The sequence below is a fragment of the Macrotis lagotis genome, chromosome X (assembly GCF_037893015.1).
Source record: "Macrotis lagotis isolate mMagLag1 chromosome X, bilby.v1.9.chrom.fasta, whole genome shotgun sequence".
NCBI classification, from domain to species: domain Eukaryota; kingdom Metazoa; phylum Chordata; class Mammalia; order Peramelemorphia; family Peramelidae; genus Macrotis; species Macrotis lagotis.
Genome location: NC_133666.1, coordinates 693,840,983 through 693,868,373, shown reverse-complemented (window position 1 = coordinate 693,868,373; position 27,391 = coordinate 693,840,983). Strand labels below are relative to the sequence as shown.

The window sequence follows — 27,391 nt, the reverse complement described above, 5'->3', positions numbered from 1 at the left end:
TGGGGGGGCCTAGATTGGGATCAGGATCTGAATGTGGTCAGAGCCCCAGAGTCCTGTTCCAGGGGCAGAGAACAGAGCAGTCTCTCTTCACTCCCCTCCCTCAGCTCGATGGGCTCATGCTCTGGGGGCTCCTGCTTACGGGCTCCGCCTGCTTCTCTGTTTCTTGGTCTAGGCTGCAGAAAGACCAAGCTGCTCACTGTGTGCCCTGAGGGCTGGGCTCCATGTGCTCCCTCTGGCAGAGGTCCCCCGCTGTTCCCCCACTTTGTGCCCAGAGCTCCCCGGGGTGCAGCTCAGGAGATTCCCCCGCTGCTGTGAGCCCATCTCCCAGCGCCCTGGGGCTGCCTCCGGGAGGCTGAAGTTCTTTCGCTCTGGCAGGCCACCCCTCCGGCAGGCCACCCCTCTGACCCTGGGGAGCAGAGCCTTTCTGCTCTTTTCCAGGTTAGCTTGAGTAGGAGAACTGCCTCACTGGGTCCCTCTGTGGGTTCTGTCTCTCGAAAGTTTAGTTAGAGTCCTTAGTTTATGAGTTTTTATCAGAGAGTGCCTAAGACTCGATCCTTTCTTGTCACCATCTTGGCTCTGCCCCCCATGATAGATTTTTAACATTCATCCACTTGCATTTATGTTACACAGTTTTCTTCCACCTTCCTCCCCCACCCTTAATGGCAAACAGTCTAGTTGAGAGGAGCTGCTTCCATCAGGGTTGATCATCTCAATGTTCTCTTGGTTCTGCTCCCTTCACTCAGCATCAGATACTGTAATTCATTCCTTGCTTCTCTAGAGTCCGACCATTTGTAGTTTCTTACAGAACAATAGTGTCCCATAACATTCATGTAGCACCATTCCGCAATGGATGGGCATCTCCTTGACTTCAATTCTTTGCCACCACAAAGAGCTGCCATAATATTTTTGACCTTTGTCCTCTCTCCTAGATGGCGTGTGCCCCCAGCCACCTCAGAGCAGTCCACCCTCCCTAGGAGATGGCGATGCATCTCCCAGACTCCCCGAGGGGCCTCGCCCACCTTCAGTGGGACCCTCCCCGGCAGAGCTGGACGACTCAGCCGATAGCAGCACCCTCCTTGTACCTCCAGACACGCCCCTGAGTGAGAACGGGCCGGCCGAAACTCTGGGGGGCAGCCGCCCCAGCCTCTGCTCTCTCAATACCATCGTATAAAGGGGTGGCCAGCCGATAGCCTGGCAGTCAGAAATCATTGGAGCAACTGTTTGCACACAACTGGACTAAGAAACCGGCTCCGGGCGCTGAGCTCCGTAGGGAGCACCCGCTCTGCCCGCTCTCTTCAGGCTCCCACTGCCCCATTGGGCTGGGCTGAGCTCTGCCCTCACCATGCATTCGCCACCCGGTTTATATGTAAATAGGACCTGGGGGCTGTGGGAGAGGAAGCTCGGCAGCTCTGAGGGCTCTTCTATGGTTTGCCTTGTTTGCTGTAGTCATGGAGGAGGGACAGCGGGAGGGACCTGTGGTAGAGGAGGGGCTATGTCCAGGGGCTGGAAGGGGCAGGGTCTGCCTGAATGGCCCCCACTCTCAGCAAAGGTTTAGGTCCAGGGTGGCATTGGTGGTGAGTGCGAGAAGTGCCAGGTCTGTGTCTCAATCTCAAAGTGGCAGAGGACTGGAAGAAAGGTTCCATTGGTCTTGGAGGCAGGGGCCATAGAAGCAAGGAGTGCTTGGAGATCGCTGGGCTTCAGTGAGAGTCCAGACTCAGCGGCTCACAGGCCATGGAGGTTTCGGTCTCTTCTGGCTACTGTCTGGCGGGCTGAGCAAGCGGGGCCGAGGAGAGCAGGCCTGGGCCGTGAGATGGGAGCAGCCCCCTCCGGTCAGGGACCATGGTGCAGAGTGAGGGGGGCCGCCGCTGGTAACTTGCTTGTGTCTCATATGTTAGGATGTGTCCTATGGTTAGACCTGCTTGGGGGGAGAACAAATAAGAAAGGAAATGGCACTTTGGGAGTTGGCTTTGTGAGAGAATTTCTTCTCTTCTGGGATCTCCAACCACAGCCTCCCTGACTTTGGCAGGGGGTTGGTCGGCCGCTCTGCTGTGGGAGGCCTTGACGAGGCTGACCTGGTTCCACATGAGAATTCAGGTGGCCTTTTATGTGTGCATCATGTGTGACACCTTGCCCCTGTGGCCCCCCCCCCCCCAGCCTCCACCACCTCCACCCATGAGCCCCTGGAGACCTTGCTGCCCCTTCTGGAGCCTCCGGACGAAGAGGCCTTGGGAGCAGCAGGCAGAGGAGGGCACAGTCTGTCTTAGATATGACTGGAGTTGCCCCTGAGGGCACCCGAGAAGATGCTTGTGGAGTCATTGGGAGCTTGGGGGACTCCCTTCCCATTCCACCTAAAACTCACAGCATCCTAGGGGAGGAGCCCCACACGATATTTCCCTTGACCCAGACCTCTCAGTATTTCCTGAGGCTTGAGCAGGGGCGTCTCCAGAGGCATTTGTGGGCAACCATGGGGCTGGGTGATGGCCCCCAGAGGCCTCAGCACTTTCAGGGGAATGAACGCTCAAGGGCCGCCAACTCATACTTGTTGAGCGAGGGTGAGACCCTTGGGCTTCTGTCTCCCAGGGTCCCGTCCGACCTTCCAAAAGGCCCAAGCTGCAGGACCCGGGCCTGCTTTGGGGGGCCCGCTCCCCTTTTCCCCGCTCAGGGTGTCCCCCATTTGGACTTGTTCCTTCTTCCTCAGCCACGATGTGCTCGGTGTGTCACCCGGTGAATGGGTGGGGGGAGACGGACCAGCCTGTGGCCAGCAAGTGTTGCCCAAGTAGGAATAATAAGGGGTGTCGTGCACTTTTGAGCACGCGGATATGTTTTTCTATACATTGTATGTACTGACTGTGTTTCCTTTAGTTTTATATGGGTGGTCAGGTGTGTGTGTGTGTGTGTGTGTGTGTGTGTGTATGTGTATGTGTGTGTGTGTCTGTGTGTGTCTGTGTCTGTGTCTTCGGGAGGAGGGGTGTGATCATGGTATGGTAGATGCCCTCCTGAGGGAGAAAGGCCTGGCATGGCTCAGGTAGGAGCAAGTACTGCTGCGTAGAACCACCCTGGGTATTCATTCATTCATTCATTCATTCAACCCCATTGCCTAGGATGAGAACTGGTCGTGCTGTAGGGGCATCATTCAGTCTCAGTTGGGTGATTCAGACACCTGCTTGTCTTCTCTTGGAGGTGAGATGGGGAGGATCCCCCAGCCCTTCCTCTTTGGGTCTCTTGTGACTGTTTAATCCTATTCTCCTGTGGGTGGGTGTGAGTGTGTTTTTAATTCCTTTTTCTCTTTTTGTGCAAGGAGGGATGGGTGCCACCTGGGGGCTCCTGCCCTAAGCAGATCTTGTTAATACTCACCCGGCCCAGGGCCTTAGGGAACTGAGCTGGGGTAGCCTCAGCGGCTGCTGCTTCTTTGGATCGGGAGGGTCTGCTCTTAGCATCGTTCTTCTCTTCTCTCCTCAAATGGTTGATGGGGGAAGTGTGTGTTTGTTTTTTAAAAGAATGATGGCATCATCTATTTGCACATTGAATCCCTCATTGTGGTTGTGAATTAAAGACAAAACAAAGCTTTTGCTCGGTGTTTCCGGAATATTATTTGAGGTCTGCTGGGGAAGAAAGAAAAGCTGTGGTTCAGAGTGGGGCTGTGCCCCTTGCCCCCCTTTGTGTTTTCCTGGCATCACCCAGGCCCTCGGACAGATGGAGTTCTTTTTCCTTTTTAAACCAGTCTTGCTCTGTGCTAACTGATCTCTACGGTTCCTTCCAGAAACCAGTGCTGTGAACCGCAGCAACTGAAAGGGAAGGAAGCCTCGGGTCACTTGTTTGCTTTCAGCTCCAGACCACTGGGGAATCCTGAGCCAGGAAGCCAAGGAATCTGGCTGAGGTGGCCTGAGGTTGGGCCTCTCCCAACGAGCCCTGCCCCCCCCCCCCCACCTGAAGGCCTGCAGGTAGAATCTGCGCCATCATGCCAGAGAGAGCCAGGCCAGGAGCCGCATCTCTACCCAGAGTATTGTAGGTAGTGAATCTCCCGTAGCTCCCCAGCCCTGCCCCTCCCTGGGTCATTTGTAGTTTTTGATAGAGACTTTTCCCCAATAATGCAGTGCCATTTGAAAAACGTGGGGCCTGTACTTTCAGAAATATTCAGTCATGGGTGTCCTTATTTTTTCACTTGATTGAATGACTTCAGTCAGTACCTTAGTTCTGTATTCTGGTGGCTTCAGCTCATGAGGTTCAGGAAAGTAGAGCCCCCCCCCCTCCAAATACATACCCTTTAGCCAGGCCCTGAGCCCTGAGCCTCCTGAGGCCATGCAAATGAGTGCCTTTCATTCCAAGCTGAGGCCTGAGGACCTGGGCACCCACTAGTCCTGCCCTGCCCTGCCCCATTGTTGAGTACCTGTCTGAACCACCCAGGGTAGGAAAGCAAGAGAGTGTGAGGGTGGGTACAACTGCAGAGGACTACCTGTAGGGACACAGATCTCTGATGGTGTCTATGCATCACCTCAGAACTGAGGGTCTGGATGGTATCTTTCTGTGAGCCACTGGAGTCTTGTTCACCATCCTGCCTCCTCACTTTCTCAGAGCAAGGACTAGATTCTGTTCAATGAAGTCCATATGGGAGCTTCCACATGGGTCAAGCCTAGGAGTCCAGGTGCTTTCTGGATGCTTCTACATTACACACTAGGCTAATGTCCCTATGGGTCACCAAGAAGCATGACCCTGTTGAGACTTGGGCAGAATGCACATTGGCCCTCTTCTCACCAACCTCTCCAAGGGTTGAGGCTCTAGACTTGCTTGAATACCTCATTAGGGGAGGGGAAGTTTGTATGGTCCAATAAGGGGTGAGGGTCTTTCTCCCCCACATGCCCTGCCCCCAGAGCTTATATACAAGTTGGACTCAGTTGCTTAAAGTAGAACTCCCCATTCCCCATAGGCCAACATCTTGCTCCCAGGGCCAGACTCTATTCTTGTTGGGGTGGTAGAGAATGGGGGCCATGCTGCTGCTGCCCTCCCCCTACCTGGACCCCTATGGAGTTGGCAATACTTTCCAGTCAAGGATGAGAACTTCTGGTCTTCTCTGAAAGGTCCTGTAGGACTGACCTTGGACACTGTGGATATCACGAAGACTTTCTTGCTTTCACAGAGGGGGCTTTAATTGGATTGTTTTTTGTTGTCCAGTTGGCACTAATCTTTTTGTCTTCCTCAAGACGCTGTGAGAACCATGTCATCTAAATGCCAAATAAATTTGTGTTTTGACCACAACTCCATAGTTGTCATTTTGTTCCAAGACCTTCAGAAAGACAAGGTAGCCCTCTTGGAAAAGTTGGGCTTAGATGCAAGGGATTGTGACTATCATCATGGGCATGGTTTGTAGAAGCACTGTCCTCAACCTCCTTGGAAAGCTGGACTTGTAGAAGGGAGGGATCATGGGTACCATCTTTGTCACGGTTGATAGAGGCAATGCCTTCAATGCCCTTGGAAAGCTGGGTTTGTGGATGGAGGTATCATGGGTACCATCATTGACATGATTTGTAGAGGTGCTGTCCTCAATGCCCTTGAAAATCTGGGTTTGTAGATGGAAGGAAGGGATTGTGGGTACCATCCTTGTCAGGGTTTACAGACACTGCTCTGAACACCCTTGGAAGACTGGGCTCGTGTATGGGAGGGATCATGGGTACCATCATTGGCCTGGTTTACAGAGGCACTGTATGAGATGTCCTCAGGCTACTGGTCCACAAACTAGGTCAGGCAGACCTGGAGGATCACAGAGGACGCTGTCTCCACTGATACTTCAGGTGATATTTGTATCACCTGGTTAACCCAGTGAAGTACTCTTATTTTACAGTTGAGGAAACCAAGGCTCGGAGAGTCCCTGGTAGAACCAACTAGATAGGAGTTATAGCCTGTCTCCTGACTTCTTGTTTAGAAATGAATGTAATCCCTCTGGGGTCTGGGGGTCCTTCTGCACATTGTTTCTTCATCCCTGGCGATGGGGAAAGGAGTAGTAGTAAACAGAATCACAGGGTTTTAGAAGGAAGGCTTCCTGTGGAGTCCAACCCAGCCCTGTAAAAGCAATCCCCTCTCGAGTGAATGGGAAATCATTTGTTCACACAATGTGTATCTACCTGAGGATACAGATTTCTATACAAGACAATCCCTTGCACTCGAGTTTACCGTTGGCCAAAGAGAGACGTTTGGTTTGTGAGTTTTGCATGGCGATTAGGGGAGGGCATAGACAGTCTTTCCAGGAGTAGTGACCATGGGGTTGAAGAATTGGAAAGATTGGTGGGACCCGGGAAGCAGACCTAGAGACGGAGAGAGGGTAAAGGGTGCCTTTCCCCTGGCAATGATTTCCCACTTGTCCTGTGTAGTTTGCTTTCAGGCAGTGCCAATAAAGGTTGAGTGATTGGAAAGGAGACTCCCTGTCCCTGGGGACCATCCAGTAGGGCTATAGGGAAGTGGGAGCAGCTGGGCCTTAAAAAGTAGATAACATTTTAACAGGTGAGCAGGAGGGTGAGAGTCTGCATAGGAAGCAGCATGTAAGCTACTTGAAGGCGTCTGTTTCACTTCTGCCTCAGTATCCCCAGCTTTTAGGGCCCAACAGATGAATGAGACATGTCTGTTGGCCAGTTGATTAAAGAGAGCATCTGTCAGATGTGGTGGAATCAGTCCAGTTTGGCTGGAAAGTACAGCCTAGGGAGGAGGCAGGGGGAAGACCAGGAGCTCCCTGGAGGCCTTTGTTCCCTCAGAATTTGGCCCAGTAACTGGCTTATAACTTAGTGACTTGGGAAGGCTAGATAAGGCCCTTGAATGCAAGGCGACTTCTTCATTCAGTAGACACTTGGAGTTCCATGACCAGCCAAGGACCCAAGTCTGGCAGCCAAATGAAGACTGAATTGCAAAGGAAAAAGTGGAGGTGGGAGAACCCATTAGGGAGAGATGACAGGAGTCCAGGGGGTGGTAATGAGGGCCTGGACTGGGGCAGTGACCAGGAGATTAAAGAGGAAAGAATGGGCATTGATTGAGGGGAAGGTCTGATGGTGCTGAATATAGCCAAGTCTAGCTAATGTTCATTCAAGGGGATGCTCAGAAGCAGGAGCTGTCTGCCCACATTGTTCTGGGATGAGGGAACTGCTGAGGGGGCAGCAGCAGACTGATTTGATCCAGATAGGGAGTCGTGGGAGGGTTGTGGAAAAACCAGACAAGATGGGCAAGGTGGCCTCAGCCCATCCTGCAGATTGGAAGTCTGCTGTTCAAGAGCCACCATCATGGCCTTTCTCAATCTTCTGTTCTTTTGCCCCACCTGCCCAAACCTTCCAAGCCCAAGTCCTAAAGGTATGGACTGAGCAAGGAACTCAAGAAAAATGACCCCTCGTGTGTTTGTGTGTATCTGTGCATTTATGTGTGTGTGTGTGTGTGTGTGTGTGTGTCTTTAGGTGTCTATGTGTGTGAGTGTGTGTTGATGTCTTGAGGATATATAAATATGTGTGAGTATATGTGCCTGGCTGTGGTGTTTGTGTGTGTGTGTGTGTGTGTATGTGTGTGTGTGTGCTTTCTGGGATGTATCATTATAGTATGAGTTCTTGGGTTGTGTGAACCTGGTTTTGTTTCATATTTTGCTCATTGTGTCTCAGTGCACTGATTTCCTTTGTATTTTACTGGATGTGTTCCAAAATGTGGTCCTGAGAAGGAGCCCCTGCAGGTGCAGAATCTGGTTCAAGTTGAAACATCACAGACCTTAGAGTCAGAAGACAGAGATGGATTTGAGTTCTGGTTGGCGGTGTGACTCTGGATGAGTCCTTTCCTGCTCCAAGTCTCCTCTTCCTCATTGATAAAAGATAAACATCGATTACGCTCCTAGGGTGTGCTGGGAAATGCCATGACAGCTACTGCCTAACTTTGTGAGGAGGAAAGAGGTTTGTAGGCCATTGTTCTCTTTTGGGGATGCTGGCTGGTTGGGGGAGAAGCCCTTTGCCTTAAGTTCTAGGCTGGGTCATCAAGGAAGCCTCCAGGGCAGCTGCTCCTAAAAATCTCATCCCACCTCGTCATGCCTGCAGAGCAGTACTAGCTTCAGTCTTCAGGTCCTCCTCCTGGGATACTTGACTTGGCCGTGGGAAGACCCGAGTTCAAATCCTGCCTCAGACACTCACTACCTCTGTGTCCATCCCCCGCAAATCACTTAAATTGTTCCTACCTTAGTTTCCTCTCCTTTAAAATGAAAATAATACTAGCACCTACATCATAAGGTTGTTGTGAATTCCACAGGGTTTTCCATCTACCCTGATGCTGTCCCCTCAGGGCTTCACAATCTTTTTATCTGCCCTGCAGAAGAACTCCTATGGTGTTGCCCCCGTTTAGCCTGTGGGATCCTTGAGAGCAGGGACTTGATGTTTCTATTTGTATTCCCCAGACTTAGCCCAGTAAATGCTTTTTCCTTCTTCACAGAAGAGGTGAACGCAAGGCTAAGAGAGTGGGGGATGAGACTGAGAACAGCTACTCTTCCCTGAGAATGAATTTTTCAGATACTTTGATGGGGTAAGGTTTGGGTTGGTGGAGAAAGGAGGCGGCAGGGCTCTAAGCATCATACAGTCTCAAAGCTCACCCAGAGTTCCCTTGTCTAATCCCTTGCCCCATTCAAAGGCCTCCTCCATAGCATGATCACTTAGACCAGGGGCTCTGAACCTGAGGTGATGGATAGATTTCAGAGGCTCTGTGACTGTGGATGGGGAGGGGGGGAAATTTTTATTTTCCCTCCCCTCTAACTGAGATTTAGCCTTTCCTTGAGTGATTTGAAACCATTCTTCTGAGAAGGGAGCTTTAGATTTCTCTAGACTGACAGAGAGAAGGCCTGGTCTGGGCCTGGCTTTGATATTTGATATAGAGGCAACCCATTCCATTGGGGACAGTACTGATGGTTCTGAACAACTGGTTTCTTATATTAAGCTTATGTCTGCCTCTTCATGACTCCATTGATGTCCTCCGTAGCTAAGCTACAGATGTCTAAGCTTTCATCCCCAAGATGACCCTAGAGAAATTGGAAAACCAGGGTAATGTGTCTCTCCCATGTATCTTTCTCCCTTCATTCCTTCAATAAATTCTCCATTGGCAAGGTTGCAAGCTCCCTCACCAACCATCTCCAAGGGGATGTTGTCTCTCCCAAAGTTCCTGGTATTCCAGGTTTGGTGAGACCAGTATTGAGACCTGAGAAGAGTAAGAGCCTGGAGACCCCCCAAGGCTGACTTGGTTGACTTCCAATCCTTGTCTATTCCTGAGTGAATTGGAATAGATCTGGAAAAAGCTGTTACTCTTCGTTGTAACAATCAACTCTATTGTTTGTCAAACAGGCCCCATGAAAAGTGTTTCAGGAGATGTGACTCAGAGTGAGGGAGCATAGGAAACTGAGTTTGAGACCAGACTCAGGCCCCAACTGGTCTTGGGCCATTGGCCAAGTTATCTGAATTAAACATAAAGTGCCCGATAATATCTGTAATTACTTACTTATAATATACATGCGTATACAAAATAGGAATTGCATTCTATTCGAGTATCAACTAGCATTTCATTTTAAGCTTTGTAAAATTGTCTTACAGACCTTTCATTTTATGTTCACAACAACCATGGGAGATAATGCGATGATTCTTCCCATGTTGCAGATGAGGAAATTAAGGTGGATAGAAACTGAGACTTGCCTTCAGATCTTGATTTCAGGTCCACCAAACCACCTGGATTGCAAACTTCTGGGCACACCAAAACAAGAATGTAAGGGTCCATCCCAACAGTAACCAAGCGGTGGCTAGGTGGTGCAGTGTACAAAGCACCAGCCCTGGAGTCAGGAGGACCTGAGTTCAAATCCAGCTTCAGATACTTAATAATGACCTAGCTGTGTGACCTTGGGCAAGCCGCTTAACCCCATTGCCTTGCAAAGATCTAAAAAAAAAAGGGAACTCCCAGCAGTAACCAAAAAGGTAGAAGTCTTTCATGGAGGGGGTGGCATCTAGTCTGAACCTTGATATACATCCCAGGTATGGAGACAGGGGGTGGCAGGTAGACTTTGGGTGGTATTTCTTCTGTAAGCCTCAGCTTCCATGTCTCTAAAGTGGGGAGGAATTGCTTTTCCACCCAAAGGGGGTGGTGATGAATTTGCATGATAAATCATAGAAGGGCTTATTTACATGCATTGTTATTGATGGTTGAAGGAGGATTGTCTCATTATGGGGGTTGGGAGAGGAGTGTTGGGGGACTGCAGTGGAGCAATCATCATTTTTTAAAAACTGAATAAAAAAAGGAAGAAGAGAAAAAGCAGAAGTGGAATAAGAAAGAAGGAAGAAGAGGAAGAAGAAAGAAGGAAAAAGATGATGATGATTCACTCAAGGTTTGGTTTGATAATTTTCTCTTTGATCGGCAGCTCCCTAAATTCAAAGTCCTTGAGCCATATCATTCTAAGGCTCAGCTCCATCTGTTTGGAAGCACCTGGTACAGGGAAAAGACCCTTGAATTGGGAAAAATTGTCCTGCTCTGTTGTCTATACTTGAGGAAGGCACTTGAGCAAGTTGCCTTCCTATCTCCAGACCAGTTCCCCTCTCCCCTACATCGTAAAATGAGATGGCTGGACTTCATCTCTAAGGTCCCTATCAGTTCTAACACAACTTTTAGATTCTTTGTCTTTAGTTTTTTTAGGACTGATTTATTTTTACCCCTTCCGCAGTCTCTGAATATGGGCTTTGGCCTCATATTGGGTCAAATTGGGTCCAAACCATCCTCTTGTAAAATGTGGTGGTCAAAGCAGAAGGCTGCTGGAGCCTAGGACCTGCTGATGGGCTGGAGGAAATGGAACCAGGATTGAGGGAGCTATTTCAACATATCCCCTGCCCCCTCACTTTTCACAGTTTGGACGGCTCCAAAAGGCATATAATTGTAAATTGTAGAGCTGAAAGACACCTTAGGGACCATCTAATGCTCCTTTCCCCCCATTTTACAAATAAGGAAACTGGAACCAGAGAGGAATCGTAGGGTTTGGCTGAGGTGATACAACAAGTTAGGGTTGGAGCAAAAACAAGAACCTTGGCCTCCTGACTTCCTGCCCAGTATTTTGACCATGATGCCAAGTCCTTTCTCTTCCAGAAGGTCAACCTTGGTCCCCAGATTCTAACTTTCCCCACTAAGCTGGTCCTTAGGGATAAGTCACTTGGGTAATAAGGAGACAGGGAATAGACCAGAGGAAGGTGGTATGGATGGATTCCATGCAGTCGAAGGATTCGTTGAAGGATGTGGGAATGTTTACTCTAGAAGAGACACAGTTTAGGAGAAATCGGGTTAAGTCATTATCACTCCCATTGTACTGATGAGACAGTTGAGTCCCAGATTACTGCAGAATAGGTGCAGAGAGTGGTGGTGTGGTTAAGAAGGCTGGACTTGGAGTCAGAAAGGCCTGCTTTCAAATCACTGAGTGATCCTGGACGAGTCAAAAAACATTCTTAAGTCCTAGTGGTGGTGGTGGTGGTGGTGGTGCTATTACCAATTTGTTCAGCCTGGAAAAGTGAAGACTTAGAGGGGATACAATTAAGTTTTGGGTGGCTGTTATAGGGAAAAGAGATTTGCCTTAGTCTTCTTGAGACACTAAGGCAGAACCCAAAGAAATGGGTTGAAGATAAAGGTCAACTACACCTCAATATAAGGATGATTTCCTAATAATTAGGGACAAATGCAGATTTGCCTGGGGAGGGAATGAGTCCCTTATCACAAGAGGGTTGAGGTTGAATGAGCCCTTATCAGCGATATTGTCTGAGAGATCCACATGGCGGGAGTGTTGGTGGGCCACAAGTCTTTCTGATTTGGCATTCTGTGACTCACTGGGAGGTGAGGTTGGGGTTGAGACAGGTAATAGGTGATAGATTTTAAGGAAGAATTTTCTGACACAGCTGTCAATGGAATAGGCTGCCTTGAGAAGCAATGAGCTTCTCATCACCATTGCGCCATCTCTGAACAGAGGCTAAGTGACTACTCTAAGAAGATGTAGAAGGAATACCTATGCAAGTTTGGGAAGGATGAGCTATGAGGTCTCTTCTAGTTACAATTCTCTGTTTCTCTGCTCCTTTGTGACACTTCAGCCATGCTCCTGTTTGGAGTCTACTTTCCCTGGGGTCTAGACTGGTTTGCCTCTGATGAGGCCCTAGTGGAGTCTACAGGACAGGCTCCCTCCCCAAGGGCTGGACTAGCCCCTTACTTGCTCCTGGGACCCAGGTACCAGAGGAACCAAATCTGTAGGCGTGGGTCTCAAAAGGTTGGTCTGGTTGATGAGAGAGGAGGCTCAAAGGACTGGCCAGTCCTCTGAGAGCCTGACTGGGCTCTTGGCTTAGGCTAAAAAATCAATCTCTTAGCAACACTCTCAAGCGACAGCTGAAAGTGCCCTCGGTTTGAGTCTAGGCCCTACTGCTTAACAGTTACTGTCTTAGTCTCAGATCTTCATCTTTCAAATGGAGATGTCCTGTTTTCAAAGGGAGATCTTTCCACTCTCTTCCTCCCAAAGTTAACTTTGTAAACTTCAAGTGCTAATTATTGCTATTCTAAACATGGTAGTCCCTGTCCCCTCATTGCTGTGACCTGCCTTGCCCTGCCTACCTAGTTTTCATTTGTTTTGTCTTTGCATCTGAAGCTCCTAGCTCTCTCTCCTCCCCCCAAACCAATGTTTTGGAATCTGAATCATGAAATTAAAAGTTGGAAGGAATTTCAGAGGTGATTTAGTTCAGTCTTCAACCTGGTGTAGGTGTCAACTGGATGGAACTAATCTCTGGCTGTAGCTGAACAGAGCAGGCCAGAGACAGGAGAGTCAGGGATCAAACAAGAAAGTTCAGTCTCAGAAAGAAGGAAGTGGCTTGCAAGCAAGGAGACAGCTTAGACATGCGTGCCGGGGCCCTGACCCTAGTGAGGGGACCCGAGGCAGTGTGAGGAGATCTCAGTGCTTAGACCAATGGCTGCACAGTGAGCTGTAGTCCTAATAATGAGGGATAACAGCAATAATGAAACAGGTCTGATTTTTAGCAAGGTTCATGACCAGGCCATGGGGACTTGTTTGAGCTTGTCTAGTGGTTGTTCTGATAAGCACAGAGAACACCTGGAGCTGGTCAAAGCAATACAATAATAATGTGATTTTTTGTCAGAGGGTAAGATCATCCAGAGAGTGATCTCATCAGAGTATAGACTGCTTGCTGGGTCTTAGCTCTGGAAAACAGGACATCTAATGTCTTGACGTAAGCCCACACTGCTATTAGGTCTGGAACTCTGGACAGCTTGCTAAAGAATTGAATAAATGAATACCCAGATGTCAGAGAGATTCATAGAATCTAAGAATTGGGTGGTCCACCCCCAAAGTATGAATCAGACTCTGCCCATGTTCATGTCATCATCACATTTCAAAGTGAGGAAGACCATGTGTTCATCACTTCTAGAAATAGTCCAGATCCGGTTTTGGAAAACTCAAATTCTTGGGAAATGTTATCTTGCACTCAATGGAACTTGTCGCTATCATGGCTAGTTCTTCTCTATGGAATCAAATCTAATGAATGCACTTTGCATATGAAAGCCCATATGAAAGCCCTTCCCAAAACTGGGAGGCAGCAAACAAGTAAGTATGTGTACCTTCTGTCTTCTCTGGGCAAAGTGCTGGAACTGGAGTCTGATAGAGCTACTAGATACTTAATAATTCCATGACCCTGGGCAAAACACTTAACTGTTGCCTGCCTCGGTTTACCCATCTGTAAAATAGGAATAAAAATAGCACCCTCTTTGTGGGGTGGTTAGGATCAAATGAGGTCATTTTTTGTACAACTCTTTGCACAGTACCTAGGACATAGGAGGAACTTCTTTCCTTACTCTTCCCTTTCCCAGATTTCATATTCTAAGTTCCTTAAATAGATGCTCATAAGGTACAGTCCAATCCTCTCACTATTGAATTTGCCTTCTGGATACTTTGCAATCTGCTTGTGATGGTTTTTCCAATCAAAGTTCAAAAGGACTGTCACTTCTCTCGAGCTGGATGCTAAACACGTATCAAGATAGTTCAACATCAGCAGTGATATTAGCTACTCTATGGGATTAGTAGGTGTGAGAACTCTCACACCTGGGTTCAAGTCTTGCTTCTGATACATCCTGGCTCCAGGCAAACCACATAGCTCTCAGTGCTCTAGGCAGTCCCTAGGATAATTTGCAGGAAAAAAGAGCAAACTTTCTTGGGGCGAGAAAATTTCCAAAGTTGTGCCACACAAATCCAACTACTAAATAATTATTTTACCAAGCTAGGAAAAAAATAGTAACAAAATTCATCTGGAGCAACAAAAGGTGGAGAGAAACAAGAGGACTGATGAAAAAAAAAGGTAAAGGAAGGCAGCCTAGCCCTGCCAGATCTAAAACTATACTATAAATTAGTGGCAGCCGTCAAAACTGGTTAAGAAATAGAGTAATGAATCAGCGGATTAGGATAGGTTCAAAAGAAACGGTATTAAATGAATTCAGTATTCTACTGTTTGACAAACCCAAAGACATCAGCTTCTTGGATAAGAACTCACTATTTGACAAAAATTGTTGATAAAACTGGAAAATAGTCTGGCAAAAACTAGGCATAGACCCACATTTCATACCCTATCCCAAAATAAGGCCAAAATGGATAGAGGATTTAGACATAAAGGGTGACACCATAGATAAATTAATAGACCAAGAAATATTCTATCTACCAGATCTATGGAAAGGGGACACATTTATGACCAAAGAAGAAATAGAGTACATTATAAATTGCAAAATGAAAGATTTTGACCATGTTAAATTAAAAAAAATTTTGCACTGATATCAATGCTACCAAAATTAGAAGGAAAGCAGAAAGCTGGGAAAGAATCTTCACAACTAAGAGTTCTGATAAAGGTCTCATTTCTAAAATATATAGAGAATTGTATCAAATTTATAAGATCACAAATCATTCCCCAATTGATAAATGGTCAAAGGATATGAATAGACAGTTTTCAAATGAAGAAATTAAAACTATATATATATTCATATGAAAAAATGCTCCAAGTCATTATTGATTAGAGAAATGCATATTAAAACAACTACAAGGTATCCCCTTACACCTATTAGGTTGACTAAGATGAAAAAAAGGGAAAATAATCAATGTTGGAGAGGTTGTGGGAGGATTGGGACATTGATGCATTGCTGGTGGAGTTGTGAATGTATCCAACCATTTTGGAGAGCAATATGGTACTATGCCATAGAGCATTAAAACTGTTCATACCCTTTGACCAAGCAATTCCAATTCTAGGTCTATATCCAGAAGAAATCATTAAAAATGGTCAAAATCCCACATGTTCCAAAGAAATTCACAGCAGCTCTTTTTGTAGTGGCAAAGAATTGGAAATTGAGGGAATGCCCATCAATTGGGGAATGGCTAAACAAGTTATGGTACATGAATACTATGGAATACTATTTTTCTATTAGAAACCATAAATAGTTGGACTCCAGAGAAGCATGGAATGAGGATCTGATGCTTAGCAAATGGAGCAGAACCAAGAGAACATTGTACACATTAACAACTTCATTGTGAGATGATCCGCCTGGATGGATGCAGTTCCTCTCAGCAGTTCAGAGACAGGAATCCCTATTAGACTGACTGTGGACAGTGCTATCTCCATCCAGAGGAAGAATAACAAAGCAAAACAAAACAAAACAAAAAATCCTTCAGAATCTGATGAACACTGCATTCGCTTTCTAAAAATGATCCCTTACATATTTCTTTCCTTTAATCCTAATTCCTCATACCGAAAATGACTAATCTGTAAACATGTGTAACACAAATGTGTAGATACAATATTAATCTTACTGTTTGCCCCTAAGTGGAGGGGGCGTGGGAAGGGAGGGTGGAGGGAAATTTTGTAACTTAAAAATATACATATGCATATAGATGAATGTTGAAAAAATTTCATAATGTATATTTGGAAAAATAAAATATCAATAATAAAAAAAATTTGAAAAAAAAGAAGCAAACTCCCAAAGTTGGAAACTTCCTCCTCATATAAGAACAAACTTAGGTGCAACTCCTGTCCTCCTGTATGCAAAGTAATTTCTGAGGAGGTGGATACCAGCATCTGAGGAGATCAAGATAAACTTCCTGAAGGAGGACATGGTGCTAGGATCAACCTTTGGGCTGTTAGCATTAGTGAAGGGAGTTCCTCATCTGGGAACTCCTGCTATCAATGGAATCACAGCACCAGTCTCTGTGGGTATCCTAGATGACCCAATTAACTGTACTGAACCTTCAGTTTCCTAAAACTCCAAGACAGTTTCCACATATTTAGCCTTTTAATCAAATCTAACCTACACTGTACTTTTACTATTGATTTTTTTGAACCCAAATGTAGTATACTCATTCCTATTAAATTTCATCTTTTTTAGACTCCATTCAGTGTTTTTCCCTATTGGATCCCTTTGGATCCCAAGACTGTTAAACAGTTTGTTTTTTTTATCCTTCCCATCCTCATTACAGGACTGTAAGACCATTGTGGGCATCATGAAGGCTGGTGGGTCTTGGAGGGAGAAGGTAGAGTTTGAGGAGGGCCTGAAAGACACAGATGCCTGGCCACATTCCTCTAGACTCAGAGCAGTGAGAAGTGCCTTTGGAATGAATCCAGCCTGCCTAGGAGATGAAAATAATCCTCATTTTTTCTTTTTTTTTTTTCTTTTTTTCGATTTTTGAGGGGGAGGGTCACTGATTAATCATTGGCATTCTACAGCACTGGTGAAATATTTAAATTTTAGAAAGATTTCCATATAAGTCCAGAGATGAACACAAGCTTAGTGAGGGTGGGGAGTGGGGAAAGGAGAGAATGAATCCAAGTAAAGCAGAGGAGGGAGAAGAAATGATTCATTTTCTCCCACCCTCAACACTCCACAGGTCTACAATAGAATAAATTAGTGACTCTCCACAATTTTTTATCCATCCCACAAGGAGCTGGTGCTCAATTTGTAGTCTCTTAGCTGTGTGACTACAGGCAATTCACAAGTTCTCTGAGGTTCAACTGTAAAGTGGAACATAACATTTGTTGTGTCTATCACATAGGTTTGTCGTAAGGATTGAGCAAGCTGATGTGTGTAAAAGTGCTTTTCATGTCAATATTATGGAACTTGGGAACAAGGAACCTGAGTTCAAATCCTGACTGATACTTACTTTGGTTGGCTGACCATAGGATTGGTTCCTACCTCTTAGGGCTGCTGGAAAGCACATGCTGAGGTATGTCCAGGGTGGAGCTGAAGCCAACTTGAACCAGCTCCTGAGAATCAATAGTTAAATTTTCAATGTGAGCATTTACATCTGTAAAGGAATATCTGCTGACTCCAAAAATTATGACTCAGGACCTTATCATTTTGTTGATTATCTTGCCTTGAGAATATAATGGAGAAAACGTTCATAATGAAAATTTAAACTGCAAAGAGTGTTGTCCAGATAGTCTCTCCCCCCCACCGTCTCCCACAGGGGTCACTTGCTAAACATTTACCAGCCTTATGCTGTTTGTCCCTTCTTCACTGCTTTCGGGGGATCTATGTTTGTTGGGAGCCAGGGTCTCTAAGCTGTTTGACACAGTCGCAACAAGAAGACTCAAGGCAGTCACATTGCCTGATGGAACAACATTTCCTTCATATATATATATATATAGGGATTTCATGCATACCAATATTTATAGGTTTATTATTGATTACAATATTTACTCACCCTAATACTGGAATGACTATAAAGGAAGGATTTCAGAAAAATTCCTTGAATAAAACAGATTGTAAACTCTGTCCAAATTTAACAGGACTGCCTCTCCCTGAGGCATACAAAAGCCTTCAACATTATGAAATCTTTGGAAGATACAGCAGTAGGAGTTCCAGGGAGACTTCAGAATATATACAGGGAAACTAGATACAAGATGGGTCAGATAGAATTCCAGGAAAATTAATAGTTTTGCCCCTCCTTTATCATACACAGGAATATATGATAAAGATGGTGAGAGAATAGTTAGTACAGGTGACCAATATGTGAACTCCAGCAGCCTTAGTTTCATGGGAAAGAATAAAAAAGTCACAGAAACTGTGGCTTCTACCAACAAGGCCAGAAAGAAAAATTGGTTATTGTAAGAGCTAACGGATGTGCGGACAAGCATAAAGACCCTCACTACAGACTGTTAATGAAGTGCATCAGAAAACATTACCTACACAAAAAATATAAAAAATTTTCCATTAAAAGAATTGCTTAATTAATAACTTTAAATGAATTAGCAAATATACAATGTAGTAATAAATAAGGTAACAGACAGGTTAAGGCCATCATGGTCCGAGTGGGGATGGGAAATCAATTAACTCTATGATTATTACTTAAACTTGTAATCACATGATTAAAACTTGTAACCATATGAACTATATGATTGATGATGAAAACTGTACATTCTTGTAACCAAAGAAATGATCTCAGCTTGCTTGAAACATACATGATTCTGAGACTATAAAAATAAATCCAAGCAGCTGACAGTCAGTCAACCTGCTCCTGCCTTTACCCACTTGTTGACTCAACTCATTTCGCCGCCTCTCTCCCTCCTGTCAGGGTCCAAGGACCCCGTGGAGGCTGGACCCCCACACATGTTCTCTCTTCTACCTTCCCCAACTCAGATTAAAATCGATCTATAGTTTAATAGATAGTCTTCCGGGATTATCGTGATCTCAGAAAAACTCATTAGCACCTGGTGGCCAAGCCTCCAGAAACAAAGTGACATAATGATAATAATAATTAGGAAAAATCAGAGAAGCAGCATAGTAGAGAGGATGGAAAGATAATCCTGGAGACAGAAAGACCTGGCTTCAGTTTCTGTCCTTGGTGAACACTGGCTCTGTGACCCTTGACAAGCAAACTCCTTGAGAAGGGGGCAAAAGCATCTCCCAATCTGGGAGTTTCTATCAATAAGATCACAGATTCAATCACTATTCCTGATTATTAGAGTGAGGAAAACTTGGGTTCCAGCCATATCTCTGACACTAGCCATAACCCCTGTACAAGTCATTTCACTTAGCCTCAGTTTCCTCATCTGTAAAATGGGGCTGTTTAATATCTACAGCACCCACCTCATAGGGTGCAGATTCATTGGAGAACTCTTGTTTGGTGCTTGGCCAACTTTAAAGGGCCATGCCAGTATCAGTTGCGGTTACCGATCACACATGTCTTCATGTAGCCAGTGGGGGGGGGGCAAAAGCACATACAAATTTTTTTTCTCATTTAAGTGATAAGGTGTTTACTTTTCTGAAAAGGGATCAGATTGGGGTGGCTAGGTGGCACAGTGGATAGAGCACCAGCCCTGGAGTCAGGAGGACCTGAGTTCAAATCCGGCCTCAGACACTTCATAATGACCTAGCTGTGTGGCCTTGGGCAAGTCACTTAACCCCATTGCCTTGCAAAAACCTTAAAAAAAAAAAGAAAAGGGGTCAGATGCAGTTTTCTTTTCTGGTAGATCTTGATGGTAAAAAAGTGGGATTGTCTCAGTGAAAGAATTCTCAATAAATGACATCCTGTTCCCATTAGTCAGCATGTATGCATGCGTGTGTGTGTGTGTGTGTGTGTGTGTGTGTGTGTGTGTGTGTGTGTGTGTTGGGGAGAAGGGGAGGTTACTCAATCATTGACAAAATTTTTCTTGAGATTTAAAGACATCCCCCCCCCCCCCGGAAATTGAGAGACTTCTTCATCAAACCCATATTACTCCAAAGCAGCAAAGAAGAATCAGAGTTGGGCACAGTATTTTGTGCCCCCCCAACAACACATGATGTTATTTTGAGTCAGTTGTGTGGGGAGTGGTTAGCCTTAGTTATATGGGATACAAATAATGCCATATGATGACAACAAGGACATATAGTGCTTTAAAGTGTTTCAGGCACTTTCCAAACATGATCTCATCTGTGGCTCCCAACAACCCCACAAGGGGTTGGATATACAAGCATATTCATTTGGTGGTTGAGGAAATAACTTTCTATTTTTTATATAAATGTTTCATTTGTTTTACAATTATATAAAATAGTAGTTTCTACCTATCTTTTTTGGTAAGGTTTTGAATTTTACAGATTTTCCCCCACCCTCCCTTCCCTCCCCCCACCCCCACAGAAGGCAGTCCATCAGTCTTTACATTGTTTCCCTGGTATACATTGATCTCAGTTGAATGTGACGAGAGAGAAATCATATCCTTAAGGAAAAATAAAATATTAGACGTAGCAAAATTATGTAGTACATAAGACAACTTTTTTTTAAATTGAAGGTCTTTGGTCTTTGTTCAAACTCCACAGTTCTTTCTCTGGACCCAGATGGTATTCTCCATTGCAGAGAGCCCCAAATTGCCCCTGGTTGTTGCACTGATGGACCGAGCAAGTCCATCAAGGTTTATCATCACCCCATGTTGCTGTTAGGGTGGACAGTGTTTTTCTGGTTCTGCTCATCTCGCTCAGCATCAGTTCATGCAAATCCCTCCAGGCTTCCCTGAATTCCCACCCCTCCTGGTTTCTAATAGAACAATAGTGTTCCATGACATACATATACCACAGTTTGCTAAGCCATTCCCCAACTGAAGGACATTTACTGGATTTCCAATTCTTTGCCACCACAAACAGGGCTGCTATGAATATTTTTGTACAAGTGATGTTTTTGCCCTTTTCCATCATCTCTTCAGGGTATAGACCCAGTAGTGGTATTGTCGGATCAAAGGGTATGCACATTTTTGTTGCCCTTTGGGCATAATCCTAAATTTCTCTCCAGAAAGGTTGGATGAGTTCACTGCTGCACCAATAATGTATTAGTGTCCCAGATTTCCCATATTCCTTCCAATTATGATCACTATCCTTTCTGGTCATATTGGCCAGTCTGAGAGGGGCGAGCTGGTACCTCAGAGATGCTTTAATTTGCATTTCTCTAATTAGTAATGATTTAGAGCAATTTTTCAAATGACAATGGATAAATTTGATCTCATCTGCAAATTGCCTTTGTATATCCTTTAACCATTTGTCAATTGGAGAATGGCTTGCTTTTTTTAAAAATAAATTTGACTCAGTTCTTTGTATATTTTAGAAATGTCCTTTGTCAGAATCACTATCTGTAAAGATTGTTTCCCAATTTACTACATTTCTTTTGATCTTGGTTACAGTGGTTTAGTTTGTGCAAAAGCTTTTTACTTTAATGTAATCAATTGTTCTTAATGATGTTCTCCATCTCTTCCTTGGTCATAAACTGCTTTTCTTCCCATAAATCTGACAGGTAAACTCACCCTTGATCTCCTAGGTTGCTTATAATATTACCTTTTATGTCTAAAGCCTGCACCCATTTTGATCTTATCTTGGTATAGGGTGTGAGATGTTGGTCTGATCCAAGTTTCTGCCATACTATCTTCCAATTTTCCCAACAGTTTTTATTGAAGAGAGAGTTTTTATCCCAATAGCTGGACTCTTTGGGTTTATCAAACAGCAGATTACTAATCATTTCCTGCTATTGCACCTAGTCTATTCCACTGGTCCACCACTCTGTTTCTTAGCCAATACCAGACAGTTTTGATGACTGATGCTTTATAATATAATTTTCCATCTGGTAAGGCTAAGCCACCTTCTTTTGCACTTTTTTTCATTAAATCCTTTTATATTCTTGACTTTTTGTTTCTCCATATGAATTTAGTTACAATTTTTTTTCTAGCTCATTAAAGTGATTTTTTCGAAGTTTGATTGGGAAATAATTGTCTAGCCCCAGGGAGCTTGCCCATGGTCACCCAGGTATCAAATGTTAGAGATGGAATTCAAACTTGTCCCTTCCCGACATTAAGATCAACACTGAGCAAAACCAGAGAACATGGCACCTCTTAATAGCAACATTATGTGATGGTCAACTGAGATCGACTATAACTCCTAGCAATCCAGTGATCCAAGACAGTTCTGAAAGACCTGTGATGGAAAATGCCATCCACATCCAGAGCAGAAACTGTGGAGCCTGAACACAGATCAAAGCAGACTATTTTCACTTAAATTTTTTTTTGTTTTCTTTCTCATGATTTTCCCCTTTTGTTCTGATTCTTCTTTCCCCACATGACTATTATGAAAATGTATGCAGCATGACTGTGCATGGATAATCTATATCAGACTCCTTGTCTTGGGGAGGGGGGAAGGGAAAGATGGGAAGAAAAATATTTGGAATTCAAAGTTTTACCCAAATGAATGTTGAAAACAATCTTTACATGTAATTGGGGGAAAATAAAATACTATTAAGAAAAAATTAAAAATAAATCTAGCATTTCCAATGACAAAAAAGAAAACCCCATACACTCCCCCACACAGCCCCTGATGCTTGCTCCCTTTGTGACTTTGGGCAAATCACATCACCTCACTAGGCTTCAGTTTCCTCCTCTGTAAAATTAAGGAAATGAACTTGATGACTTCTGAGGTCCCTCCCAGCTCTGGACTCTTATGAGCTGGGACGCGGATGTGCTTTCACCAAGCATCCTGACAAAGGACTGTAAGAGTTAGAGACATCACGGCATCCATTGCCCTAATTTTGCAAATGAGGAAACCAAGGCTCACCTGGCAAAAGTAACTTGCTCATGGGGCAGCTAGGTGGTGCAGTGGATAGAGCACCGGCACTGGAGTCAGGAGGACCTGAGTTCAAATGTGGCCTCAGACACTTAATAATGACCTAGCTGTGTGGCCTTGGGCAAACCACTTAACTCCAGTGCCTTGGGGGGGAAAAAAGGTAACTTGCTCATGGTCAAATGGCCAGTTAGTGGGAAAGCCAAGATATGAATTCAGATCTTTTTGCTCTAAATCTGCTGTTTGTGTGATGACATATCTCATATCTGAATAATAGATCCTTGTACTCCATGTGACAACCCTCTGATTCCCCCTCACCTCTTCCCATCCCTCTCCTTATCCTCAATACATATCTCAGTTTACTGGTGCCTTCTTCATGTTTCAAGCAGATATGATTTTTCAGCATTTCTAGAATCTCTATCACAGATCTCATTAGACACAGACGTACAATTTTGTCACCTGTCCATTCCTCCTCCTCCTCCTCCTCCTCCTTCTCTTCTCCTCTTCCTTCTCCTCCCTCCTTCTGCTCTTTCTCCTCTTCCCCCTTCCTTTTCTTCTCCTTTTGCTTCTTTCTTCTAATCTTTCTTCATCTTCTAATCCTTCTTTAAATTCTCCCCCTTTTCTTTTCTTCTTCCTCCTCCTCTTTATCTCCCCGATGATTGTTTCCCCACATAACTCCACCCCTGGGTGGGGGGGAGAGAGATCACTGTAGTTCATGGGGTAACGCCATCTGTTAGCCTAGAGTTGGGATGCCAAGCCTTCCCTTCTCTTGAAGCCTTTCCACAAGTGTGGTACCACCTCTGCTCGAAGGCAAGCAGTCTTGAGGACTTCTCCAAAGGCCTAACCAGAACAGCTGGGATAGTTTACAGAGGCCAGGTGAGAACAGCACTTTAGCAGGATAAGACCTTAGTTGGAGAGTTCTCTCTCTGGTGACTGTGGGGAAGTAGGTACATTAATGCATGGTTGATGGAGCTGCGAACTGGCAGTCATTCTGAAAAGCAATTTGGAACTGCACCCTCGAAGCTATTAAATTGGACTTCTCTTTTGACCTGACCATATCACCATTACAAAAATCTCACAGATAAAGGAAAAGACCCCCCATGTACCAAGATTTTTATAATAGCTATCTCTTGACAGTACCAAAAAATTCGAGACTGAGGTGGGCGTCCATCAATTGGGGAATGACTGAGCAAATTTATGGTACGTGAAGATGATAGAATATTATTGTTCTCTAAGGAATGATGGCAGGAATGGTTTCAGAGAAAACCAGGAAGACTTGCATGGACCGAGTGGGGTGGGGTTGACTAGGGAGCAGAAATGGGAGCACAGTTTGGAGGAGATCAACATTAATGTAATGATAAACAATTTTAAAAGACTTAGAAATTCTTGTCAGCATAATGACCCACCCGGGTTCCAGGGAATTCCATATGAAACATGCTACCACCCATCCCCAGCTAAATAGGTAATGAACTCAGAGCACACATTGCATGTTTTGGTTTTTTTTTAGGTTTTTGCAAGGCAGTGGAGTTAAGTGGCTTGCCCAAGGCCACACCGTTAGGTCATTATTAAGTGTCTGAGGTTGGATTTGAACTCAGGTACTCCTGACTCCAGGGCCGGTGCTTATCCACTGCACTACCTAGCGGCCCCTAGAGTACACATTGAAACATATCTATATTGCTTTCTCAATGAAGAGGGTGATGAAAAGATAATTTGTTTTGTTTTGTTTAGATTTTTCAAGGCAAATGGGGTTAAGTGGCTTGCCCAAGGCCACACAGCTAGGTCATTATGAAGTGTCTGAGGCTGGATTTGAACCCAGGTACTCCTGACTCCAGGGCTAGTGCTCTATCCATTGTGCACCTAGCCACCCCCCTGAAAAGAGAATTTGGAGACAAAAATAAAACTGAATTTTAAAAAAAGAATTCTTTCCAAGTCTCCCAATCCCCTCCTCACTCCCAGCCTCTGCTTGAGGATTTCCATTGAGGGTGAATTGTTCTGTCCTGCAGTTGCCTGTTCCATTTTGAGATAATTGTTAAGAAATTTTTTCCTGCCATCAAATTTACACCTGCTTCTCTTCAAACTTCCTACTTCCGATCCCAGCTGTGTCCTCTGGTGACACCCCTCTAAGCATTCAAAGGCTTCTTTCCAAGAATAACAGCCCCATTTCTTTTGATTTGTCCTCATTTATAATATATTCTAGCAATAATAATAGCTAACGACTTGTGTTGGCCAGCGAGAAACTAATCGGTGACTCACCATCCTTCCTCTCAGCATTCATTCTCCTTCCTTCTCCCCCCTCCCTCTCTCACTCACACACCCGCAGCCAGGGACTTGGACTCTTGGGATCCGGACACAACCTCTATGGAAGAGCTGGTGTAGGAGGAGGGATGGGGAGCGGCTAGGGTTGGGGTGGGGAGGGGATAAAGCTCACTGGGACTACGGGTGGGACGGGATGAGCACGAAGATGTCAAAGAAAACTGATGATGAAGGGGAAAAAGGAGGGGACGGATAAAATCAGAAAAGAAGAAAATGGAAAAATCAAAGAGAAAAAACAACAGGAGAAAAGGGAAGCAATTAAGAAAAGGTTAGAAAAGTCTGAAGAGCACACACCAGAACCATGATCAGATAAACCATGACTAAGGAAACTACAGAAGGAGGTAGACTTTGAATTAGCAAAAGAAACCTTTGATGTGAATAACCCAATCTGTGATACAGATGCCATGTACCCATCTTCTAGAGATGATTCACAGATTTTGGCAAGTTCCTAAAAGATAAAATAACAGAGTATGAAAAATCTCTACATCCTGCCAGTTTCTTGGTAGCCTTAGTTGGAGATATCTATATTTCATTGGAAATCGATGACTTGAAAAAGATGACCACTTCATTGGCACTCTGCAGGGGAAACCAGAAATGAAGAAAGTCATGCCAACCTCCCCCAAAGAAGCAAAGTGCATTTCCTGGGAGTGGGTGGGCTAAAGTCTACAAAGGAAGATAATCTTGCAGACTGGTGGCCATGACAGAGGATGGTACAAGTCTTTGAAAACTTTCTTGTGACATTTCACCATCTTCTGTTGCCCATATTCCCTTTAACATGTAGCACAATTTTCTTCCCCCTTTAAGTTCTGTTCTATTAAATGGTACAATCAAAAGTGAATAGCTTTAGGGGTAGCTTGGTGGAGCAGTGGATAGAGCACCAGCCCTGGAATCAGGAGGACCTGGGTTCAAATCCAGTCTCAGACACTTAATAATTACCTAGCTGTGTGGCCTTGGGCAAGTCACTTAACCCCATTTGCCTTCCAAAATCCTAAAAAAAGTGAATAGCTTTGACTTGTCCTCATTTATAATATATTCTTTTATATAGTTTATTATATAGTCCACTTAACCCCTCCATACTTAGATGCCAATACAATGGGGAACCTGGTTCTTCTCTGAAGAGATAATCCAACTTGTGGTATTTTGAGCATATACACAATCTAGTTTATATTTCCTGGAAATTTTCTATTGATACAGCTCTTAAGAGCTCTTTCCCTTTTTTATTTGCTTGATATAAAATGTCTGAGAAACAAAACCCATTTTTGGGGCTGAAATAGAGCAATTTTCACCAGGTTTTGGCACTTCCTTTTCTTTATAAACATAATTTAGAAAACTGCCGTTACTATTGTAGTGTCATTAGGTGAACAATTATGACATCTGCAATGTTTTATAAATGAATGAAATTACTATTGTGAGGACTCTGAAATGAACACTAGCATTTTTATAGAGGTTTAAGATTTGTAAAGTAGTTTTAAAATATATCAATTCATTTTAGGTGCTATTATTCCCCCATTTACAGATCAGGAAACTGAGACCCAGAGAGGTTAAATGTCTTGCCTAGGGTCAGTCACACAGCTAAAAGTGTTTAAAGCAGGATTCTGACTCACATTTTCCTGTCTCTACATCCTTCATCTATCCATTGCCCCACCTAGCTACCTGAGGGTGCTAGGGAAGGGTTTCCAGGTTTCTCCCATATTCTACTCATCTCCTGGATGACCTTTAGCCTGCCAATGGACTTTCAAAAATGAGAAATTTAAAACTGGAAACAATACTTCAGAAAATTTAGGGTATAAACCCCATGATGAGTGGTGGAAAGAGCCCTGATTTGGGAAGTCAAGAGGCCTGGATTTGAATCCTTAGGCATTTGTGGCACAGTTTAGCTGAATAGACCCCTATAACTGAGATTCCATGACTTCCTTTGGGATCTCCTTCCTTCTTTGTGCCTCCAGAGTCAGGTCTATGAGGGCATGGTTGTTAACCTCCCTCCCTTCAAGAGCTGGTCTTCTCTAGTGTTCCAAACCATTCTGATTTTGTTGGTGTAATCAGAGTGAGCCCCTTTGCTGGGGGCTTGAGGGAAGCAGAACTTCTAGGATCTCTGGGTTCTCTGTCCTGGGATGATGGAAACCGGGCTCAGCTTTCAGGTTCCCCAGTGCGGCTTGCACTTCAGCACCACGGAGAACTCCCAGACCGCTTCTAGCCACCTGCAGAGGGCACCCCTAGCTAAGAGTTTCTAGGGGTGTGTCCAGGCTAGTCTTCCTGTGGAGAGAGGCCTGTCCTCTAGGGGGCTCCCCACTTATAGTTGGTGGGAATGGGGGAAGGGAGGGGGAATGTAAAGTCAGATTGGTGAATTCTAGTGATCCTGTTTTTTCCATTACATGGCTAATGCGCAGCTTTGACTTCCCTCCTCATTTACCCTCTCCTTTCCCCTCCCCAGCAACCTTCCTGTGATGCTGACTCCCTCAAGGTAGTAGGAGCA

General features: G+C 44.8%; 1 protein-coding gene and 1 pseudogene across 7 annotated transcripts in view; both read left to right on the top strand.

Moving 5' to 3' along the window:
- Positions 1–3,568, top strand: part of DGCR2 (DiGeorge syndrome critical region gene 2) — a 94,697-nt gene extending 91,129 nt beyond the window's left edge. For all 7 annotated transcript variants that reach the window (XM_074206436.1, XM_074206435.1, XM_074206434.1 and 4 more), the window contains one exon: positions 930–3,568. In XM_074206436.1, coding sequence (XP_074062537.1) covers positions 930–1,171 — 242 coding nt within the window. In that variant the 3' untranslated portion in view covers positions 1,172–3,568. The remainder of the gene's footprint in view (positions 1–929) is intronic.
- Positions 2,267–25,619, top strand: LOC141499606 (eukaryotic translation initiation factor 3 subunit J-like; annotated as a pseudogene).
- The last annotated feature ends 1,772 nt before the right edge of the window (positions 25,620–27,391 follow it).